Source organism: Oncorhynchus tshawytscha, linkage group LG25 (assembly GCF_018296145.1).
Source record: "Oncorhynchus tshawytscha isolate Ot180627B linkage group LG25, Otsh_v2.0, whole genome shotgun sequence".
Lineage (NCBI taxonomy): Eukaryota > Metazoa > Chordata > Actinopteri > Salmoniformes > Salmonidae > Oncorhynchus > Oncorhynchus tshawytscha.
This window is the reverse complement of record NC_056453.1, coordinates 5,164,592-5,181,084: the sequence shown is the minus strand read 5'-3', so window position 1 is coordinate 5,181,084 and position 16,493 is coordinate 5,164,592. Positions and strand designations below refer to the sequence as shown.

Sequence of the window (16,493 nt, the reverse complement as noted above, 5' to 3'; positions counted from 1 at the left end):
ACTGCCACTGGTTTATGCTGTGTAACATGGAAAAAATATTGGTGTAGTCATTATAAGGAGCCCATTGTATGAAGCCATTTCACATGCAAATGAAGGACGTCTGATTCCTTTTGATTCACCACTCAACGTTAGCCGTCTTTTAGTCTGTGGGCACACGACACAAGGGCTGTTCTGGTGTAATTGCCTTTCGGCTCAAATTGCCATATGTTTATCTTGCTTTGTGGAGCACCTGTGCAGAGTTCAAAGCATTTGATGTGTGTGTCACCCAGATTTCAAGAGGATGTCCTTAGAACACCCAATTGACAAGTAATTGCTCCTCGAATACTTTTTATGTCCAGATTATGCTGGAAAAAATATACTGCTCATAATAAAAGGTTATATGATTGAAGTAAAAAAAGCAAGCATTTTATAGGGACTAACCAAATATCATATAAAAGGCTCCATTACACCATAATTAACCTCTAGAGATAAATGGATGGCCTTTGCAAAACATTTAGTCACTTTGTGTCACTTATATATAAAAATAAACACCTACAGTACATATACTGTTACTGTTTTTCACAATTCCTGACATTCAATCCGAGTAAAAGTTCTCTGTTTTAGGTCAGTTAGGATCACCACTTTATTTTAAGAATGTGAAATGTCAGAATAATAGTAGAGAGAATGATTTACTTCAGCTTTTATTTCATTTATCACATTCCCAGTGGGTCAGAAGTTAACATACACTCAATTAGTATTTGGTAGCATTGCCTTTAAATAGTTTAACTTGGGTCGAACGTTTTGGGTAGCCTTCCACAAGCTTCCCACAATAAATTGGGTCAATTTTGTCCCCTTCCTCCTGACAGAGCTGTTGTAACTGAGTCAGGCTTGTAGGCCTCCTTGCTCGCACACGCTTTTTCAGTTCTGCCCACAAATTTTCTATAGGCTTGAGGTCAGGGCTTTGTGATGACCACTCAAATACCTTGAGTTTGTTGTCCTTAAGCCATTTTGCCACAACTTTGGAAGTATGCTTGGGGTCGTTGTCCATTTGGATAACCCATTTGCAACCAAGCTTTAACTTCCTGACTGTCTTGAGATGTTGCTTCAATATATCCACACCATTTTCCTGCCTCATGATGCCATCTATTTTGTGAAGTGCACCAGTCCCTCCTGCAGCAAAGCACCCCCACAACATGATGCTGCCACCTCCGTGCTTCACGGTTGGGATGGTGTTTTTTGATTTGCAAGCCTCCCTCTTTTTCCTTCAAACATAACGATGGTCATTATGGCCAAACAGTTTCATCAGACGAGAGGACATTTCTCCAAAAAGTATGATCTTTGTCCACATGTGCAGTTGCAAACAGTAGAAGGGTGTTTTTATGGCAGTTTTGGAGCAGTGGCTTCTTCCTTGCGGAGTGGCTTTTCAGGTTGTCGATATAGAACTCGTTTTACTGTGGACATAGATACTTTTGTACCTGTTTCCTCAGGCATCTTCGCAAGGTCCTTTGCTGTTCTGGGATTGATTTGCACTTTTCGCACCAAAGTACGTTCATCTCTAGGAGACAGAATACGTCTCCTTGAGTGGTATGGCGGCTGCGTGGTCCCATGGTGTTTATACTTATGTACTATTGTTTGTACAGATGAACGTGGTACCTTCAGGCGTTTGGAAATTACTCCCAAGGATGAACCAGACTTGTGGAGGTCTACAATTTTTTTCTGAGGTCTTGGCTGATTTCTTTTGATTTTCCCATTATGTCAAGCACAGAGGCACTGAGTTTGAAAGTGGGCCTTGAAATACATCCACAGGTACACTTCCAATTGACTCAAATGATGTTAATTAGCCTATCAGAAGCTTCGAAAGCCATGACATCATTTTCTGGAATTTTCCAAGCTGTTTAAAGGCACAGTCAACTTAGTGTATGTACACTTCTGATCCACTGGAATTGTGATACAGTGAAATAATCTGTCTGTAAACGATTGTTGGAAAAATTACTTGTGTCATGCACAAAGCAGATGTCCTAACTGACTTGCCAAAACTATAGTTTGTTAACAAAAAAATTGTGGAGTGGTTGAAAAACAAGTTTTAATGACTCCAAACTAAGTTTATGTAAACTTCTGACTACAACTGTACAATATGTATACAAAGTATTTGGACACCCCTTCAAATTAGTGGATTCTGCTATTTCAGCCACAACCGTTGCTGACAGGTGTATAAAATTGAGCAAACAGCCATGGGTTCTCCATACAAACATTGGCAGTAGAATGGCCTTACTGAAGAGCTAAAGGACTTTCAACGTGGCACTGTCACAGGATGCTACCTTTCCAACAGGTCAGTTTGTTACATTTCTGCCCTGCTAGAGCTGCCCCGGTCTACTGTATGTGCTGTTATTGTGAAGTGGAAACGTCTAGGAGCAACAACGGCTCAGCTGAAAAGTGGTAGGCCACAACTCACAGAATGGGACCACCGAGTGCTGAAGCGCATAGCGTGTAAAAATAGTCTGTCCTTGATTGCAACACTCACTACCGAGTTCCAAACTGCCTCTGGAAGCAACGTCAGCACAACAACTGTTCGTTGGAAGTTTAATGAAATGGGTTACCATGGCCAAGAAGCCTAACTATGTGCAATGCCAAGCGTTGGCTAGAGTGGTGTAAAGCTTGCCGCCATTGGTCTCTGGAGCAGTGGAAACGCGTTCTCTGGAGTGATGAATCACGCTTCACCATCTGGCAGTCCGACAGACGAATCTGGGTTTGACGGATGCCAGGAGAACACTACCTGCCCCAATGCATAGCGCCAACTGTAAAGTTTGGTGTAGGAGAAATAATGGTCTGGGGCTGTTTGTCATGGTTCGGGCTAGGCCCCTTAGTTCCAGTGAAGGGAAATCTTAACTCTTCAGCATACAATGACATTCTAGACGATTTTGTGCTTTCAATTTTGTGGCAACAGTTTAGAGAAGTCCCTTTCCTATTTCAGCATGACAATGCCCGAGTGCATAAAGCGAGGCTCATACAGAAATGGTTTGCCGAAATCACTTGACTGGCCTGCACAGAGCCCCGACCTCAACTCCACTGAACACCTTTGGGATGAATTGGAACGCCGACTGTGAGCCAGGCCTCGCAGCAATGTAACAAGATATAGTGGAAAGCCTTCCTAGAAGGGTGGAGGCAGTTATAGCAGCAAAGGTGGGACCAACTTTATATTAATGCCCATGATTTTAGAATGAGATGTTCGACGAGCAGGTGTCCACATACCTCTGGTCATGTAGTGTGTGTGTGTGTGTGTGTATATATATATATATATATATATACACAGTGGGGAGAACAAGTATTTGATACACTGCCTATTTTGCAGGTTTTCCTACTTACAAAGCATGTAGAGGTCTGTAATTTTTATCATAGGTACACTTCAACTGTGAGAGACAGAATCTAAAACAAAAATACAGAAAATCACATTGTATGATTTTTAAGTAATTAATTTGCATTGCATTGCATGACATGACATAAGTATTTGATCACCTACCAACCAGTAAGAATTCTGGCTCTCACAGACCTATTCATTTTCCTTTAAGAAGCCCCCTGTTCTCCACTCATTACCTGTATTAACTGCACCTGTTTGAACTCGTTACCTGTATAAAAGACACCTGTCCACACACTCAATCAAACAGACTCCAACCTCTCCACAATGGCCAAGACCAGAGAGCTGTGTAAGGACATCAGGGCTAAAATTGTAGACCTGCACAAGGCTGGGATGGGCTACAGGACAATAGGCAAGCAGCTTGGTGAGAAGGCAACAACTGTTGGCGCAATTATTAGAAAATGGAAGAAGTTCAAGATGACGGTCAATCATCCTCGGTCTGGGGCTCCATGCAAGATCTCACCTCGTGGGGCATCAATGATCATGAGGAAGGGGAGGGATCAGCCCAGAACTACATGGCAGGACCTGGTCAATGACCTGAAGAGAGCTGGGACCACAGTCTCAAAGAAAACCATTAGTAACACACTACGTCATCATGGATTAAAATCCTGCAGGTCCCCCTGCTCAAGCCAGCGCATGTCCAGGCCCGTCTGAAGTTTGCCAATGACCATCTGGATGATCCAGAGGAGGAATGGGAGAAGGTCATGTGGTCTGATGAGACAAAAATAGAGCTCTTTGGTCCAAACTCCACTTGCCGTGTTTGGAGGAAGAAGAAGGATGAGTACAACCCCAAGAACACCATCCCAACCGTGAAGCATGGAGGTGGAAACATCATTCTTTGGGGATGCTTTTCTGCAAAGGGGACAGGACCACTGCACCATATTGAGGGGAGGATGGACAGGGACATGTATCGCGAGATCTTGGCTAACAACCTCCTTCCCTCAGTAAGAGCATTGAAGATGGGTCGTGGCTGGGTCTTCCGCATGACAACGACCTGAAACACACAGCCAGGGCAACTAAGGAGTGGCTCCGTAACAAGCATCTCAAGGTCCTGGAGTGGCCTAGCCAGTCTCCAGACCTGAACCCAATAGAACATCTTTGGAGGGAGCTGAAAGTCCGTTTTGCCCAGCGACAGCCCCGTAACCTGAAGGATCAGGAGAAGGTCTGTATGGAGGAGTGGGTCAAAATCCCTGCTGCAGTGTGTGCAAACCTGGTCAAGAACTACAGGAAACGTATGATCTCTGTAATTGCAAACAAAGGTTTCTGTACCAAATATTAAGTTATGATTTTCTGATGTATCAAATACTTATGTCATGCAATAAAATGCTAATGAATTACTTAAAAATCATACAATGTGATTTTCTGGATTTTTGTTTTAGATTCCGTCTCTCACAGTTGAAGTGTACCTATGATAAAAATGACAGACCTCTACCTGCTTTGTAAGTAGGAAAACCTGCAAAATCAGCAGTGTATCAAATACTTGTTCTCCCCACTGTGTGTGTATATATATATATATATAAACCAAATCAGCTGTTGCAGCACAGCATGACATTGTGGTTCGAGAGCATCTCTCTCAGCTGGGTATCACACTACACTCAGTGCTGTTAGGAAATACCATCTGCTTGCTATAGCCATATCTCTCAAGAAAAGCCTGAAGTACTCTAAGGTCACTAAAATGTGGCTTATAATTGAAGAACCCATATGAGTGTCAGATTTTCTGGTGCTTTGTTCATCTGACTTCGGCCAACATGAGGCAATTTCACAGAGATGTATCCCCCCCTATCACTCAGGATAGTATACCATGGTGCACACTGCTTTCTCAAGACAGACACAAAAATGAACGAGCCATGTAGCAAATCCACTTAGTTTGTTTTTTATGTGTTTTTTTGACCTTATGAGGTCTATATTGGGCTGTCCTCCTGTACAGACAGGCATGATTCACTAAGTCAATTGGTGAACAGGTAAACCCTGACTGCGGAATAGAAGGCATTATTTACAAGTCATTGTTCAAATATGTCAGGTGCCTGCTTTCATGCCCCCTCGCATCAAAGAGAAAGATCAAAAGGTCACAAATGAGGCTGCTTTTTTCTGGCAAATATTGAGATCCGGTTATGACAAACATGGAAATAAGAGAATCCATTTTTAAAAAAGCAAATATTTAACTGTAAATTGCATACATACAGATCAGATAAGAGCGCTTTCAAGACAGTGCATTATAGGAAATATGAGGCAAATCAATTACACAATTTAAACACAGTTCCCAATACAATCAAACCCAAAGAAAACGAGTTGAGCACCAGGTATAACTTTTAAAACCATGGATAAGTAGTACAATTACATGTTTTGTAAATTAGATATTGAGCATTATGCATATCAGCAGCCCAAGTGATCAAACTGGAGTACAGCTTGTTGCATTTACCTCACCATTTTTTTTACACTCAATTATGTATATATAAGTTTGCAAAAATCTATTTCATGCAACTCTTTGCATGACGTAAAAAATGTGCCATATTTCTTAGATACTGTGTAATAATCGTATGAGCTTGGGGATTTGATGGCATTGAGGGGGAGGGGACATGAGGCTGTATGGGGTACTGTAGTATAAAATGCACATTATATTCAGTCAGTGGAGGATCAGTCAGAGAAGGAATAGACACAGCCCTCTATCCAGCTGAACAAATAGATATTTTCTGAGCTCACTCAACAGCAAACGATTATTATTTAATTAAAATAAAATAGGCTTATTTGAATACAGCTTTGTCTGGTATCATTACACTCAATGGATATTTGGAAATTCCAGCTGGTAATAGTTACCCTGTGTTCCCTGGTGTATACATGTCAGGGATTGTCTTATAGTGTTGACAAGGAACACTGGGTATCCAAAGACTGGCAGGTAAGTGAAATTCATATAGTTGATCTATTCATGATTTGAACCAAACACGTTATCATATCGCAATAATTGCCACAATTGTGGAGAAAAGAAATCAGGCAAATTAATCAACAACAACAAAATAATAATCTTGTCTTTAATCTTTTCCCCACAATGAGCCACTGGAGAAGAGGTTGGCCAGCCAAGTGGCTAGTCTGATTAAGAGATCTAAAGCCCATCAGTTCTACGGGCTCATGGGCAAACGCTCAGGTAACACTAACGTTCTTCCTGTGCAAATCTGTAGAAGGGATCTAATTACAGGATTAAGGTAGACTAGAATACACATTTTATGGTGTGTACTGTATTTATGTTCAGTATGTATTATATCTAATTAATAAGCAAAGCAAATCGCTTGTCTTTTTAAACTCAAATACATTTGAGTGCTTAACAGGTACCTTTTATTACAGATGATCAGCCACAGCCTATTGGAGTGAATAGAAGACGTAAGTATAGAACACTGGAGTAATGACAAACCCTTTTTGGGAATATAGTGGTGGTCTAAACAGAACTCTGTGGTCCACCGTTCACACACTATTAGATTATTCAGTGTCTAAATCCTGTCAGCAGACCAACAGTATGAGCAATTCTTCTGCAGTACATGGATTTAAAATGGGTTTTAAATTGAACATTGCATCTCCTTTTTAAATGAATCTTTCCTGATTTTGTCTTCAACAGGAAATAAAGGGGAGATGTTTGTTGGACTTATGGGAAGAAGAGCATCAAGTGGGGGTAAGAATAATTAAACTCCATATAAAATCTCAAGGTCATTTTATTAAAAATACAAAAAAAGAATGACAAAAACACAGCACAGAGAAGTAACACCAAAAGGTTTAAACAATAAAACAGGTACCAACAATTCCAGTCGTGCGCCATGAACAAATGCTTTTTTGTTGCTGCAGAATCGTTCACAAGAATCATTCCAGATGCTACAAGCACTGCGATCGATATCGCCGAAGGATCACACACACAACCAGGTATTTCTTCTACATTGATGTTATGGTTAAAACCTGAGAGCACTTTGTAACATTGTAATGTAGTTTGTACAGTAGAACATTTGAAACTGTTAAATATACATGTAAAACCTGTATTTATGATGACTAAATGCAAACAAAACATTTTAACTGGTATTCTGTACTATTTGTACTTCTTCACTTGGCAGATTCACAAGAGGCATGGGTCCAACTCCTGTATGACTACAGCTAATAAAAAATATTCAGATTTAAATGTTTACATGATCTATACAATGTTGATATCAACGCAGAAAAAAAAGAAACAACAGTATCTCATACTTTTAAGAAAAAATGCTATGTCTTTAAGGTATCCAAGTTCATGCCGATGATTATTGTGTATTCTATCCCCAAAAAAGCACTTGTCTCTGCAAACAACTGCCACTGTGTTGAATGGAATAAAAGGCCAGGAATGCTGCAGCAGGTCAGAAGTATGTGTTTTTTTTTATGAGGACAAAGAAGCAAAACATTCATTATGTGATCCACTAGAGTCTGAGCTTTCGGTACAAGGCTTCGACAAGGTGTAAATACATTCGTAGCTTATCTTGATTTAGGTGGATCGTTTAAAACAAAAGTCGTCAACTAGAATTCTCCAACTTTCAATGTTTAACAATATTTAAGCCAAGAATTGATTGAAAGGTGACATGGCGACAAATTTCTAAAATATAAATACGAGTCGAAATGTAAAACAGGGGACGAGAGTTCCTCCAGACAAGAAAAACCTAGTAAAGGGCAGCTATACAGGGTGGATGGAGGGATAGAAGAAAGAACACTGTGGCATTGATAGATGATAGGACTCCTATCCTGGCAGGAGTGGTAGAAGAAAGAAGAGTTTATTTTAGCCTATGTCCCTTTGGGCGGGGTCCATTTTAATGAACTGGGGTCAATGGTTTTGTTGTTGCTGCCTCTTTTGGTCTCCTTGGATTTCCACTCGTCGATCAGATCCTGTAAGGGGGAGTTCAATTCATAGAATTTATTGGCCTTTTACAGGAATTTGCATCAGATTCAAGAGCACTGAGTCAAAGACAACATTAAGTCATCCACATTCCCAGACAACATGACATGGATGACAACCACATAAAACATATAGGGTTATTTACGCACAAGCTACAGCAAATACAGTGCCTTCGGAAAGTATTCAGACCCCTTCACTTTTCCCACATTTTGTTACGTTACAGCCTTCTTCTAAAATTGACAAATTGTTTTCTTCCCTCATCAATCAACACACAATACCCCATAATGACAAAGCAAAAACTGTTTTCATAAATATTTTGCTATTTTATAAAAAATAAACAATGAAATATCACATTTACATAAGTTTTCAGACCCTTTACTTACTTTGTTGAAGCACATTTGGCAGCGATTACAGCCTCGAGTCTTCTTGGATACGACACTACATGCTTGGCACACCTGATTTTGAGAGTTTCTCCCGTTCTTCTCTGCAGATCCTCTCAAGCTCTGTCAGGTTGGATGGGGAGTGTTCCTGCAGCTATTTTCAGGTCTCTTCAGAGATGTTAGATTGGATTCATGTCCAGGCTCTGGCTGGGCCACTCAAGGACATTCAGCCACTCCCGCGTTGTCTTGGCTGTGTGCTTAGGGTCGTTGTCCTGTTGGAAGGTGAACCTTCACCCCAGTCTGAAGTTCTGAGCGCTCTGGAGCAGGTTTTCATCAATGATCTCTGTACTTTGCTTTGTTCATCTTCCCTTGATCCTGACTAGTCTCCCAGTCCCTGCTGCTGAAAAACATCCCCACAGCATGATGCTGTCACCACCCTGCTTCACCGTAGGGATGGTGCCAGATGTGACGCTTGGCATTCAGGCCAAAGAGTTCGATCTTGGTTTCATCAGACCAGAGAATCTTGTTTCTCATGGTCTAAAAGTCCTTTAGGTGCCTTTTAGCAAACTCCAAGCGGGCTGTCATGTGCTTTTTACTGAGGAGTGGCTTCTGTCTGGCCACTATACCAATCAGGCCTGATTAGTGGAGTGCTTCAAAGATGGTTGTCCTTCTGTAAGGTTCTCCCATCTCCACAGAGTGATCATTGGGTTCTTGGTCACCTCCCTGACCAAGGCCCTTCTACCCGATTGCTCAGTTTGGCCGGGCAGCCTGCTCTAGGACAATTATTGGTGGTTCCAAACTTGTTCCATTTAATAACGATGGAGGCCAGTGTTCTTGGGAACCTTCAACGTTGCAGACATTTTTTGATACCCTTCCCCAAATCTGTGTCTCGACACAATCCAGTCTCGGAGCTCTACGGACAATTCCTTCAACTTCGTGGATTGGTTTTTGCTCTGACTTGCACTGTCAACTGTGGGACCTTATATAGACAGGTGTGTGCCTTTCCAAATCATGTCCAATCAATTGAATTTACCACAGGTGGACTCCAAGTTGAGGAAAAATCTCTGGGATTATCAATGGAAACAGGAAGCACCTGAGCTCAATTTTGAGTCTCAATACTTATGTAAATAAGTTATGTCTGTTTTTTTGTCTTTAACAAATTAGCAAACATTTCTAAAAACCTGTTGGGGTATTGTGTGTAGACTGCTAAGAACATTGTTTTATTTAATCCATTTTAGAATAAGGCTGTAACGTAACAAAATGTGGAAAAAGTCAAGGGGTCTGAATACTTTCCGAAGGCACTGTACATGATATATACAGTGCAAAACCAAGGATAGCTCAAATGACCACAGGACTTGTCATCCCCAGGTTAAGTGTCTAGTCTAGTGCCTGTTGAATGGGAACAAAGGTGAGGACAGTTCACCTGAGACAGAACCACATTCAAACATTACACTGTTGATTTTATGTGCATTTTACCTTTACTGTACTTTTTGCAACCATTTGTCGATAACGAAATGTGGAAATAGTTCAATAATATAACAATAATATTCATGCCAAAACTTGGGGTGGATACAACATGACAAGACAAAAAATACAATACGCCAGGTCGCAGTTGTAAATGAGAACTTGTTCTCAACTGAAATAAAAAAATAAAAAATACAAGGGTTTGAATGACAGGTCTAACTGGTGTCTCCAAATGGCCACACCTCTTCAAAGTGTGCACAGTCATTTCAATACACTTTCATTACTCAGGGGTAGAGCCTTTACATAGTTCCTTTTTTTTTACCTCCTGGCTGTGCCTTTGGAGGAACTGAAGCAAGCACATTTGTAGGGGGGTCCCATTTAAAACATTTGTCAGTTGAAAGCTCTACGTCGTTGTAAAGCGGAGACCCAATACGTAATTTATAGTATGTTACTGTACAGGCACTCCGTTCCAATTTAAACACTTATCAGTGACCAAGTCACCCATTTTGAGTACAAAGGGTTAACCGATGTTGATATTGTCATGACACACATCTTCTTCATGAAGGGGACACATACAGTACCTGTCTCTTCAAGACGAGGTGCTTTCCCTTCCAGTACTTGAGCATCTGCAGGGACTGCAGGGTGCTGACAATGTCCACTGGGTTCACGGCTGTCTCCTGGCTGATCTCTGATCACACAAACATAACACACAGCTCTTCACACACTCATTCAAAAAAAGAGAATCCTGCCAAGCGTGTACCATTTCATATGCTATTCCTAACCATTCAAATGCTTGGTAGAAAATCTGCTAACGTGTTCAAATGAAATTTAGGCTAACCTGAAGCCACATAATTAACAACATTAAATCACCAACATTTACAGACAACATGACACAGATGACAACCACCACATGAAACAGATAAATGCTACATACGCACAAGTTACAGCAAATACTTGCTAAAAACTGTGCAAAATCAAGGGTACCGGTAGTCTTCCCAGGTTTAAAGTGCTTAGTGTATGTTGACCAGATGGATGCACCTAGAGACACACGAGTTATGAGAGGAGAATTGCCCTATTTGGACAGGCCCAAACTATAATGCTTGTAACAGAATAAATATAAGAAGGACATGCATAAGCATAGTAGCAATTGAAAAACTTTGGAGATTATGTATGTGTGCGAGTGTGTGTAAAGTGTGTGTGTGTGTGTAACCTGGACAAGCCACATCATTTGACGGCGTCATTTTGACACTAAACTAATTGTACATTCTTACCAAATCGTCATAACACATTAAAGCGTGGCATTAAGCACAGACATTTTTTGTGTGAAAAATTCAGTTCTATGTAAAGTCTTCTCTATCACCTTTGATTGAGATTTCCTTGCCCTGGAAGTTGTACATGTAGCGCAGCAGCACCTCCTTCCAGTAGCTGCGGTAGCTGATGAGGCCCAGGTCTGAGAGGGGCCGCTCCGGGGAGCCCACCTTCTCCTCCACCTTGGACAGCAGGTAACCTATAGAAAGGGGATAGGGTAGGCAGGGTGGTCAGTAGCAGTTCAAATAAACAATGAGATGGACTGCACTAAAATAGCAATGAGACCCAGTGGAGAAAAGCAAAACCTCAAAATGAACTGTAGTTTTACTCTACTGCAATAGCTACTAGAGCTGGGCGATACACCAAATGAATTTGATGAAATGTAATTTATGTTTTAGCCTGTATCGCAAGAATGTTTGAAATGTTTTCATGAGTGTTTATGTCCACTTGTTCATGTTGTCTTTTTAGTCTGATCTCTTTTGCTCCTTCTGGGCTTTGTGCACCTTGCCAATCACACACCAAGCCCCTGCCGCTGCCACTCACAGTAGAAACATCCATTCTTCCTCTCTGACAACAAGCAGTTTCAACTCACTATTTGCATTTGAGGTTTGGTCCAACATAATCGATCACATGGATCCCGAAACACATTGAGACACACATTTACAGTAATAGAGGAGAACTTAACCTATCTAACTATAACTTTTCGTTGTCTCCACTCCCGAAATGTACGGAGAGCAGACCTTGCTAAATCTTTGCTGTACCACGTACAGTCCGAACCATTTTTGCCACATACTTGTGCCAACTGTCTAGTTGTTTTATAAATGAGCATAAAAAGACCCATTTAAATAAGGAATTGGCACCTCATTCTCATTCTGAGAAATAAGCGTCTTCTTATCCAGGTAGGCCACTTTGTTTCAACATCCAATCAAAGTGGACAGGCTGGCATGCTGTTCAAACAGTTCTACCATGTTAGCTAGCTAACAGATCCAAGTTGGCTAGACTTTAAATATAAAGATTAGCTGGCTATTCACTAGCATGTGGGCTCATGCTTGAGAGAGTGTTTATGAGACCTGTAATGCCCGCTAACATTTATATTTAAAATCTAGCCAACTTGGATGTATTAGATAACTAACAAGATAGACAGTTATGAACACACCCTGTCCGTCTTCAAAATGTTCTAAAATGCCTGCTACAAGAAGTTGGTCATTATTAGTGAGGAATTTGGGGGGATGTACACTACCGTTCAAAAAAGTTTGGAGTCACTTAGAAATGTCCTTGTTTTCCATGAAAATATACATGAAATGAGTTGCAAAATGAATAGGAAATATAGTCAATAAGTTGACAAGGCTATAAATAATGATTTTAATTGAAATAATAATTGTGTCCTTCAAAAACTTTGCTTTCATCAAAGAATACTCCATTTGCAGCAATTACAGCCTTGCAGACCCTTGGCATTCTAGTTGTCAATTTGTTGAGGTTATCTGAAGAGATTTCACCCCATGCCTGAAGCACCTCCCACAAATTGGATTGGCTTGATGGGCACTTCTTACGTACCATACGGTCAAGCTGCTCCCACAACAGCTCAATAGGGTTGAGATCCGGTGACTGTGCTGGCCACTCCAATATAGAAAGAATACCAGCTGACTGCTTCTTCCCTAAATAGTTATTGCATAGTTTGGAGCTGTGCTTTGGGTCATTGTCCTGTTGTAGGAGGAAATTGGCTCCAATTAAGCGCCATCCACAGGGTATGGCATGGCGTTGCAAAATGGAGTGATAACCTTCCTTCTTCAAGATCCTTTTTACCCTGTACAAATCTCCCACTTGACCACCACCAAAGCACCACCAGACCAGCACATTGCCTCCACCATGCTTGACAGATGGCATCAAGCACCTCTCCAGCATCTTTTCATTTCTTCTGCGTCTCGCGAATGTTCTTCTTTGTGATCCGAACACCTCAAACTTAGATTTGTCTGTCCATCACACTTTTTTCCAGTCTTCGTCTGTCCAGTGTCTGTGTTCTTTTGCCCATTTTAAGCTTTTCTTTTTATTTTACAGTCTGAGATATGGCTTTTTCTTTGCAACTCTGCTAGAAGGCCAGCATCCCGGAGTCGCCTCTTCACTGTTGACATTGAGACGGGTGTTTTGCAGGTACTATTTAATGAAGCTGCCAGCTGAGGACTTTTGAGGTGTCGGTTTCTCAAACTAGACTCTCTAATGTACGTGTCCTCTTGCTCAGTTGTGCACTGGGGCCTCCCACTCCTCTTTCTATTCTGGTTAGGGCCAGTTTGCGCTGCTCTGTGAAGGGAGTAGTGCACAGCATTGTATGAGATCTTCAGTTTCTTGGTAATTTCTCCCATGGAATAGCCTTCATTTCTCAGAACAAGAATAGACTGACAAGTTTCAGAAGAAAGTGCTTTGAGCCTGTAAGTGAACCCACAAATGTTGATGCTCCAGCCACTCAACTAGTCTAAAGAAGTTTTAATGCTTCTTTAATCAGAACAACAGTTTTTCGCTGTGCTAACAGAATTGCAAAAGGGTTTTCTAATGATCAATTAGCCTTTTAAATTATAAACTTGGATTATCTAATACAAAAGTGCCATTGGAACACAGGAGTGATGGTTGCTGATAATGGGCCTCTGTACGCCTATGTAGATATTCTATAAAAAATCAATACAATAGTCATTTACAACATTAACAATGTCTACACTGTATTTCTGATCAATTTGATGTCATTTTAATGGACCAAAAATGTGCTTTTATTTCAAAAACAAGGACATTTCTAAGTGACCCCAAACTTTGAACAGTAGTGGTGTACATTTGTAAAAAAAATAATATATATATATATTTTTTTTTGCATTTTCATAGACATACTTGAAAGCAGATAAGTAATTATTGCAAAAAAAGCAGGTTTAAATATTTGGTTAAAATAACGATATTATTAGAGGGTCTTATGGGTTGTGGAAAGCTTATATTTAGCCTATATATAATTTTTACAAGGCCTGAATTCATTAGATTATTGCTGACTGATTGAAATGCAGTGTATTTTACCTTTAATTGTACAAAAGGCTTATTTTGAGATTATTATTATTATATATTTTTGGTTAGCTATATCATGAATCATCCTGAAGTTTGAAAAACATATATATATCTGACTTTTAGTCCGTATTGCCCAGCCCTAATAGCCACGTAATGTAAATACAAAGAACTTGCTTTCAGGGCATATTAAAGCAGCTGAATTTTGTGTCAGCCCTTTCAGTGTTGACTGTGCATTTAAATCACCAATACCCTTTGTTTTCATTCCTGGGGGCTTAATAAAATAATCTAGAAATTCCACCTGGCTGTAGTTAATAAGAGAGAACAGAGGTAAAACAAATTGCCTATAGCGACTTACTGAAGTCAATCAGCATCTTCCCATAGCCCTGTCTCATGTACTGGGGCATGGTCAGGATGCAAGAGACGTTGTAGTTGAGGAAAGAGTTCTTTTCCTGTAAGAACAGAGAATATGTGTATGAGTCTCATCTTTAAAACTAAAGTAATGACAGAGACTTCGTAATAGAAAAACAATAACGCTCTAGCATAAACCGTATCAAAACGTCATGGGACGCTAATGGCAAAAACTAGTCTTACTGGGGTCCGACACATAACGTAAAAAACATTACAGACAAAAGACTTTACAATTGACATACATTTAAAAACATGACCATGTAGTGTGTGTATCTATCAGTTCCACATACATGTCAGTACAGACACACAACAAGTAGGTCACATTTCAGTACAGACACACAACAAGTAGGTCACATTTCAGTACATACACACAACAAGTAGGTCACATGTCAGTACAGAAACACAACAAGTAGGTCACATTTCAGTAGATACACACAACAAGTAGGTCACATTTCAGTACATACACACAACAAGTAGGTCACATTTCAGTACATACACACAACAAGTAGGTCACATGTCAGTACAGACACACAAGTAGTAGGTCACATGTCAGTACATACACACAACCAGTAGGTCACATTTCAGTACATACACACAACAAGTAGGTCACATTTCAGTACATACACACAACAAGTAGGTCACATTTCAGTACATACACACAACAAGTAGGTCACATGTCAGTACAGACACACAACAAGTAGGTCACATTTCAGTACATACACACAACAAGTAGGTCACATGTCAGTACAGACACACAACAAGTAGGTCACGTTTCAGTGCATACACACAACAAGTAGGTCACATTTCAGTACATACACACAACAAGTAGGTCACATGTCAGTACAGACACACAACAAGTAGGTCACATTTCAGTACATACACACAACAAGTAGGTCACATTTCAGTACATACACACAACAAGTAGGTCACATGGGGGAGAGGCGTTGTGCAGTGAGGTGTTGCTTTATTTGTTTTTTTGAAACCAGGTTTGCTGTTCACTTGCACTATATGAGATGTAAGGGAGTTCCATGCACTCGTGGCTCTGTATAATACTGTACATTTCCATGAACTTGTTCTGGACCAGGGGACTGTGAAAAGACCCCTGGTGGCATGTCTGGTGGGGTAAGTGTGTGTGTCAGGGCTGTGTGTATTTGGAATTTGGAAATTCCAACACATTAATGTTTCTTATTAAAAGAAAAACAAGAAGTGATGCAGCCAGTCTTTCCTCAACTCTTAGCCAAGAGAGACTGGCATGCATAGTATTCATATTAGCCCTCTGATTATAATGAAGAGCAAAACGTGCCGCACTGTTCTGGTCCAGCTGCAGCTTAACTAGGTCTTTCTTTGCAGCAGATGACCATATGACTGGACAATAATAATAATAAAACTAGAACCTGCAGGACTTGCTTTGTGGAGTGTGGTGTCAAAAAAGCAGAGCATCTATTTATTACAGACAGACCTCTCCCCCATCTTCACAACCTTTGACTCTATATGTTTTCACTATGACAGTTTACAATCCAAGGAAACACCAAGTAATTTAGTCTCCTCAACTTGTTCAACAGCCACACCATTAATTACTGGATTCAGGTGAGGTCTAGAACTTAGGGAATGATTT

General features: G+C 40.5%; 2 protein-coding genes across 3 annotated transcripts in view; one reads left to right on the top strand and one right to left on the bottom strand.

Annotated features, from left to right (window-relative positions):
* The first annotated feature begins 4,955 nt into the window (after positions 1 to 4,955).
* On the top strand, positions 4,956 to 7,597 carry LOC112224093 (protachykinin-like). The gene is made up of 6 exons (XM_024387397.2): positions 4,956 to 6,284; positions 6,440 to 6,530; positions 6,728 to 6,763; positions 6,996 to 7,049; positions 7,220 to 7,294; positions 7,480 to 7,597. The coding sequence occupies exons 1-6, from the start codon at positions 6,171 to 6,173 to the stop codon at positions 7,521 to 7,523; spliced, it is 414 nt and encodes a 137-aa protein (XP_024243165.1). The 5' UTR covers positions 4,956 to 6,170; the 3' UTR covers positions 7,524 to 7,597.
* LOC112224092 (histone acetyltransferase KAT7) overlaps positions 7,072 to 16,493 on the bottom strand; it is a 29,732-nt gene continuing 20,310 nt past the window's right edge. For both annotated transcript variants that reach the window (XM_024387395.2, XM_024387396.2), the window contains exons 11-14: positions 14,826 to 14,919; positions 11,487 to 11,633; positions 10,708 to 10,814; positions 7,072 to 8,272 (exon numbers count right to left, since the gene is read on the bottom strand). In XM_024387395.2, the coding sequence (XP_024243163.1) occupies positions 8,171 to 8,272; positions 10,708 to 10,814; positions 11,487 to 11,633; positions 14,826 to 14,919 (450 nt within the window). In that variant the 3' untranslated portion in view covers positions 7,072 to 8,170. The remainder of the gene's footprint in view (positions 8,273 to 10,707; positions 10,815 to 11,486; positions 11,634 to 14,825; positions 14,920 to 16,493) is intronic.